This window comes from Arachis hypogaea, chromosome 9, assembly GCF_003086295.3.
Source record: "Arachis hypogaea cultivar Tifrunner chromosome 9, arahy.Tifrunner.gnm2.J5K5, whole genome shotgun sequence".
NCBI classification, from domain to species: domain Eukaryota; kingdom Viridiplantae; phylum Streptophyta; class Magnoliopsida; order Fabales; family Fabaceae; genus Arachis; species Arachis hypogaea.
Window position 1 is genome coordinate 13,229,130 of NC_092044.1, and position 8,072 is coordinate 13,237,201.

The following is an 8,072-nucleotide window of genomic DNA, read 5'->3' on the forward strand; positions in this document are numbered from 1 at the left end:
TTTCAAAGATTTTATTGTCGACGATTAAATCTTTACAAAATTAGTGATCAACCTTTTTTAAATAATTATAAGATTTAATTAAGTGTCAGTTATACTAGACCTATGTTCAATATAGTATCATTTTCGAATAAATTATCATTTGTACCCATAAAAAATGTAGATGCTGACAAATGTACCCAAATGTACCCATAGAATAAAAAAACTCACCTTGTAACCACAGATGACCTCCATGTGCGCTAACATTGGTTTGGATACCAACGGACAAAGTAGATAACCAACATTAGGATACTTTTAGCACACAGAAGTCATCTTCCATGGTTACAAGGTGAGTTTCTTTATTCCATGGATACATTTGTTAGCATTTACATCTTTCATGAGTAAATAATTTATTCATCTTTCTCTTGGCAATAAGAAGCCTGTTAGGTGAATTCTTCTTTAAGCATTTAGAGACTGTCTTCAAACAAAGCGTTTAGGAATCACCGAGATTCAACTTTCATTAGTCAAAACTCAGAATAATTCCCAAAGCTTACCACATATAAATGAGATGGAAAACTTAAATGCCTCAATGCATATTGGAGAGAAAAAAAAATGTTATTCATTTCACAAATAAAAAACTACCATTTTTTTTCCTATATCTGCTTCAGTCCCTTGTACACACAGGGTTAGATTTCATGGTTTCTTGTTTTCCCCTTCAGAAATTTGTAGTCCAATTGAGGTGACCTAACTGGGGCTGCTGATATGCACCAACCTGTGGTCCAGGTGCAGCTGGAGCCACTCCAACTCCAACATTGTTTCCCATCGCTGGTCCTAAATGATGAGGGTTAGCCATTGGAGTTGGCTGTGGCGGAGTGTGATACATGCCAGGAAACTGCATGTGTGAAGATTGAGCTGCTGCTGCATTGAACGAGACATGGCCGGTGTGCGATGGCATATAGGCACCATGAGGTGTTTGCGCTGGCAAGTTATAGTATGGAGCCGATTGCATGCCAGGAAGCTCCCTTGGATTCTGTATCCAGATTTCTGATGTCTCGGCCTGTAAATGGGAATGAACAATGAGAAACTAATATCATAAGGAGGTTGCAGTTCACATGAAAAGACCTTGTCATAGATTAAGAAATATTCATTGAAACACGAGAATGAAGCTTTACTAATCAATGTCTTAACATGAACTTCCTATTAGGTTTGGCACAGCATGTAAATCCAAAAAAATTCAGTGTGTGATGTGTAAATTGCTTTCTTGCAGCTTATAATATTAAAAGCCCGTGTCTGGATTATAACTGAGACAAAGTTAGTAGACACAATCATTTGGCAACCAAGACTGGCAAAGATGCAAATTTGTCTAGTGGGGACAGACAATATACGTCTCTCTATATTTCAAAGACAGAATCCAGAATTCCAGATGCAGCCTAAAAGGGTTAAACCCTTCTAGCACCTACTTACAAGTGATAACTTTTCAAGATCATAAATTAGACTCTAATGTTAGGTTCATGCTTGGTATATGTGACAAATTAGGTTAACATCAACCACCACTTAATTGCAAAATGGAATTAAAATAATCATGATGATTATAGGTGCACGGTACTGGGTTAACGGGATGTATTTGGAACATTACCTGAGGATTTGGAACATAAAGATTATCTTTGTACTTGACACGAGAAGAATCTTCTAAAGCTGTTGCACCCCCAACCACACCAGGAGGCATCATGGCATACCCGGTTGGATTAGCAAAATTCCCAAACCCATTAGGACTTCCAGCAGGAACAGGCTTGAACTGCTGAACTCCGTATTTAAGGCTATTCGCATTAAGATGGGAATTACCTCCAGGCATCAACAAGTAACTGCTGCCATTTGTTGGATGAGGATAGGGAGGATTACTTGAATATCCAGGCATAGCCATTGGTGGAACATAGACTGGTGACAAGAACTGACGATACGGCATAAGATTAGCAAAATGTGAAACATGTACTTGTGGATACATCTGTGCCACAGGAGGTTGCACCATGGAAACTGTGGAAGCGGGAACACTATTGGCCACATGGGAACTTAAGCCCTGCACACCCCGAAGATTATGTCAAAGAGAAATTCTAAAGATGAAGTTACTGCAAGATCCAAATCTAAAATAAAAAGAAACAAAACTATAGTGCTTACAATTCTCTACTAAATCATAATTTAATATACCTCTTGAGGTGATGGTAGACCCTGCCCTCGGAGAGTATCATCTATTGTGGGTCTGAAATAAGGCATGTCGTAACCAGTTGGAGGATCATAGGCCTGTTTCAAGGTAACTATGAGAAAGGAAGTACCAAAGCAAAACATGCAATTAACATATACGATAGTTACAAAATTATTATCACCCATCAGATAGCAACAAGTGTCATGGGAAAAGCCAGGTGGTAGAAGACAACAAACCCTATGCCATTTAAATATTTTCCCTAAAGTATTGGAATTTTATCAATGTTTGCCCTTGAAAAATTTAATCAATAAGTGTTGTAAAGCACTTCCTCCTATCTAGCTCGCATAATACGACACTTTCTAGTTCAAAACGGTATGCCTATAAAACCTCTATCTAATGCCATGGAATATAATGTTAGGCCATTAATAACTGTGCATCCAAATTATGCAACTAAAGGAATCACTCACCGCAAATCCAGGCATATCATGAGAATCTTGCTGATGCTGTGACTCAGCAGGCACATAAGAAGGACTACTTTCACGAACCAACCTAATACTGCCATAAGGACCCTGATTCTGAGGACTTGAGGATTCTCTGTTATCATGCAATTGCAGCTCAGTAGCACCAGATGCTGGAGAGTCAGATACAGGATTTCTGATGTGGTCTTCCTGCAAGTCTACCTGCTTGCTCCCAGGAACATCATCAGCGGACAACTCTGAAGCAGGCACTGTCAAGCTGACAATAAGTGTTAAATAATGTCACAACTAGCTCTTAGAAAGTGAAGACTGAAGAAAAAAGTGAACATGAGACCGGTCTAAGTTAGAACAATCAAAATAAATAAATAGACCAGAACAGGAAAACCAACCTGGCAGTAGATTCCTCATTTGATTTCTCAGCAACTCCTATATTGTTAGGTTGATGTCTTGAGGAATTAAATTCTGTCCCAATGCTACCAAAAGTCAGCAGAGCGCGATCAGTGTCTCTAACTCGAATATGCTGTGCAATAATCACATTCTGGTTCTCACTGATATTTACTTGGGAAAGTTTATCTTGCAGCTTTGTAGTATCTGATTCCATATCCTTAGAGTTTTCCACTGGAGTTGACGCAAGCTTTTTAGGTGTTCCAATCACCCCGGGACCATTATTACTCAACTTCTGGCTTGATTTAGGTTTCCACTCTTTATTATGCTGAGTAACTGCACAAAAACCATGAAGTTTCTAGACATGGATTAGATATGAGGGGCGGGAAGCACATTCAAGAAATAGGTTGATAGTTTTGTCAATTGAGTACTGTACTTGAATTAGATTGCAAAAATAGGAGGAAAAGTGTCCAAAAAATTAAGGTTTAGAAGACAACATCAAAGAAAATCCTAGTAGTAGATTGCTATCATAAACCTTGCATCTTCTGACTGAAATACAATGTTTCTGAATTCCCTAATGCAAAAGACAAATGCATACATAACTAAGATCAAACCACCAAAAGTTATGCATTGAGCAAAATCATTAGCCTTAGAAACGAAGACAACCAAATCAGAATTAGAAGAAACAAGCAGCAGCAAAAATCAAATTTTGGTAATGCTATTTTGGAGATATACCTCTCTGATGTCCCACAAGTTGTTGATGTGGTCGACCGTTATATTGATTGCTCATGGATGGCCTGCTAACTGTCATGCCAGTGAAGGAAGGTTCAGTTATATTAGTTTGACTAAATTGTTCAGTCTTTGAGATGATACCAACTGAATGAAATGAATCTGCAGATGTACCATCTTTTCCAGTAAGAGTATTAGCAAAAGAACTAGGAACGGATGATTGTTTGACCGAGTTGTCTGAAGCCTGTCTACGTCCACCAACAACCCCCACTTCACGCCTAATCGCCCCTACAACACCTGATGATCTGGAATCAGGGGAGGGGACATGAACTGGATCTGTTGAAGAGGAATAAACCCCAATAGCAGAACTGGTTGATGTCACAGTTGTAGAATTCTGGTTGTTATTGGGCTTTGTTGGTTGCTCTTGTGATGCTATATTTGATGTTGCACCTTCCTTAGCAGGTGTAAATTTTCTGTCACTGGCATTTGGAATAGCATCTTTTGAGTATCTTCCATGTGAATTAGGAGGACCATTTAGAGCCTGCGATATATTTCTTGCACCAAATGACCTTTGATTACTATAAGCAGTTGATGATCTGTAACAAAGACAATACACGAATTATGTACAAAATAATCACTGAAAAAAAATCAAAATAGTGATCCTTGACAGATATCTCCTCAAACGATACAAAGATATCTTTCAAGTCTGCCTTCAAGCAGCAATTGCATTAAGTCAAATAACATTAACACATACAACCCCAAAACCCATTTCCAACATCCAACTCAACATTATCCTCAAAGTTTTGCAATTAAGTAGTAAATGGACCTTCAATCAACATATTTCTACATTGATCGTCAAAGCATTCAACAGCTCTATGGCCAACTAAATCTCTACCCTACATCATCACCTTTATATACTCGATGAGGATAACTTGAGATTATTTGTATCAGTGAATCAAATCACAAATCCTACAACTAGGGTTCTTTCTCACATCTCATTCAATTCATTTCTAATTTCGTCTTGCCTACGAAAACACTTCACAATTTCACATCCTATCTGTAGCAACAGCGAACCTAGCCATGAGATAAAAGCTTTCAGTTTGCCCGAGTTTATGTAATGTGTATGTACGATTGTGGATTACTAAGGAGTGAGGATTCCAGGTATGCACAGTCAAGCTAGTTTCCCTTTCACTAATCCAGATAATTTTAAAAAAATAAATAAAAATACCCTTTTTCAGAAGTGTTCACAATTGACTGCTCATTGGTAGATGTTGTGCATTGCACTGAAGGAGGCTTTACTTCTTTATATATGTGATTTACTCTATTGTCTCTGACAACTCGAAACTCTCTGCTGATGCCTGAACATTAAGCAATACTTTAAGATCAGCTCATACATACAAGAATGTGAATTACCATAAAAGAAAAAGGATCCGGCCCAATTGACTTGCATATGTCAAAATATAATAACCTAGGTTTTTTCTGTTATATCTGCAGTTAAACTCAATCTTGTAATTGACCACAAACAGTAATGATAAAAATATTAATAAAATTATTGGAATATAAAACTGAGTTCATGCTTTTATTGACAATCTACATCTATACAAAGAACAAAATGAAGACTTTAAACCTCAAAATGAAGACAAAATGCTAATCAGGGCATCAACTTTAAATCTCAAAATAGGCAGGAAATAAGTCATACCAGGTAAGGTATTCCGAGAATAGTTTGTTCTTCGAACATTATTATGTTCAGAAGGGGTATTATATTTCTTTCCTTGACCAACATTCTCAGAATTCCTTCGTGGGTTGACAGGGACTGGGTTCCCAACATTTTGAGGCTGCAATAACATATACTTGTAAATAAATTACAAAGAAAAAAAAACCTATACTCTTTAATATGTTGCCATGGATTTAATGAAAAAGAAAATGTGTATGAAGATGCAATACCTCCTTCTTTCGGTCTCTCCTTCTCTTCACCTCATGGAATGGATCTGAATAACAAATTCAAAATTTACACTAAGAGAAAGTATCATTTCATTGTTCACTTTTCTTCAAATCAATAGTTAATTGTTGTCAAAATATAATTAGAACCAACAGGCTGATTAGCAATCCCGACATACAACACAACTAGAATAGGACACACTCTTCATGACAACTTGATCTAGAATACCGGTTATATATCAAGATGCGGGCCACCTAAATATTGAACTGCGCCCCAATGGAGACAATTTATATAGTAACTACTTAGGTAAATTAATCAAGCATGAACTATAATAAAATGTTTACATTTAAACCATATGATGTTCAGAAATTATGGAAAATTAAGCTATGCATTTATGGATTCACAGAATTTTCTTTTCAACTGATCAAATATAACCCTAGGTAACTGCTATTTGGGCAATGGCCACTGATAAATCACACATTTACTAATTTACTCTTTTGATCATCCTTAATCCTCGAAACAAAGGGCACAGAACTAATGACATTGTATCTAGGAGGAAACTAAACTTACAACAATGAATGTCTGGGTTCAGTGGAAGAAAGAAATGGGGGCATGGAACGGCATTCAAAACTATATGTTCACTATGAAGCACATGCTATAAACATCCCTAAATCTTCAATTACAAAGTGCCCATTTTCCTAGTATTCACTAGCTAAAATACTTGACAGGTGCAATGACGTCGACGCTGCCTTGACAATATCAGCTCCTCGCAGCCTAAATAGAAAGTACCACGACATGAACAAAGAAACATTGGTCTTGTACTCTGAAGTAAACAACCAACAAAAACACCAAAGGCTCACAATCAAGTTATCATTCCTTTCTCCAGATACCAGCATTCCAATATTGAAAAGTCAGTGTGCCGCTGAATTAGCTTATTTTCTAGTTTCTACCCAAAAAAGGTAGAAATCATTTTTAAAGAAAAAAAGAAAAAGGATTTTAACTTTTAAGATAGCGTAAACAAGTGGCACTCTTTTAAAATACACAAGTGAAAGAATTTGAAGTGTTTCATGCATTTCATGTTATTAAAAACTTTAAAATTATTACTTTTCAATTAAAAAAAAAGTTTATACTTGTAAATTATTAAAGAGTGCCCTAGTTTTCCCCCTAAAATCAACAAGAACCGAACCAAACCTGTCCTAAACTACAAAATGTGACATTCATACGAATTAACTAAACAAAGACAATTCAGAATCACACATTCAGATGAAAATATTCAGGTAAAGCAAACAAGACCTCATTAATCCAAAACCAATGAATAACTACCAAAAGAATAAAAACAAATAAAAAAAAAGATAAATATAAGGAAACCTTGGTTGAGCAATTTCTGAGCAGCATCGTTAGGATCCATGTTTGTTTCCTTGAGAGCGACATAGATATCAGCATCAGAATGGTTCCCAACGATTTCTTTGATGGATTGAATGGTTCTTCGCACTCTCGCCGACAGTATCTGTGTGTTATTACCGTTTCCACCCTCAGCCCTCGGAGAACCACTCCCACTACCAGCTACCATTCTCTCTTCACAGCCCCAGGAAACACGAAAGGAAGAGGGAAAAGAAAAACGAAGAAGAAGAATGGGGTTTCGAGTTCGAAGACGCGAATGCGAAAGCGAATAAGAAATCACGAGGAGAGAGAGAGAAGAAAGAGGAGAAGATGGGAGAGGGTAGGGTTCCGGTGGGTGTTTGTTTGTTTCTCTTGTTCGCAGTCGGAAACTCAAAGAAAAGCGGGTTTGGAGTTTGGAGGCACAGCGAGCGACAGAGACTCTCTCACACACACAAACTCAACAACATACCACTCTGAGGGTTTTGAAAACGTTTGACAATGACTTTGAGCGAAATTTCTCAGTTTTATTTTCTGCATCCTGTACCCTTGCGGTTTTCCTGCAATTACCATTCTACCCTTCATTTTTATTTTGTCTTTTAAAGTTTAAACTCCAATATTTATTTAGTTATAATCATTATAATACGAATACACAAAAATTATTTATTTATATAAAATATATATAAAAAATTAAATAATATATTTATTATATACAAATATTTAATAACTAATTTTTAATATATATATTTATAGCATATTTAATTTATTTATATGATAACTAATTGTATATTTTATTTTGCAAAAGTTTAAGGGCAGTAACTTTTGTATTTTTTAGTCAGCACTTAACTATCAAAACAAAAATGAGTGATCTCCCACCATTAGATGTAATTTCACATCATTAAAAATATTATTGATGTCCCCTAACATTCTCTTTTATTTTTTATCTATTAAATCTTTTTAGAAGAGTTTGTTTGAAAATTTATATAATAAAAAA

The 8,072-nt window shown here is 36.2% G+C and overlaps 1 protein-coding gene across 1 annotated transcript; it reads right to left on the reverse strand.

The window, feature by feature from the left end:
- Positions 1-547: 547 nt before the first annotated feature.
- LOC112710443 (uncharacterized) lies at positions 548-7,638 on the reverse strand. Its single transcript, XM_025762651.3, has 11 exons — positions 7,070-7,638; positions 5,707-5,750; positions 5,462-5,597; positions 4,991-5,120; positions 3,937-4,358; positions 3,769-3,837; positions 3,039-3,369; positions 2,641-2,908; positions 2,179-2,271; positions 1,613-2,050; positions 548-1,033 (listed from the first exon to the last, which is right to left on the reverse strand). The coding sequence occupies exons 1-11, from the start codon at positions 7,269-7,271 to the stop codon at positions 692-694; spliced, it is 2,475 nt and encodes an 824-aa protein (XP_025618436.1). The 5' UTR covers positions 7,272-7,638; the 3' UTR covers positions 548-691.
- Between the last annotated feature and the right edge of the window lie 434 nt (positions 7,639-8,072).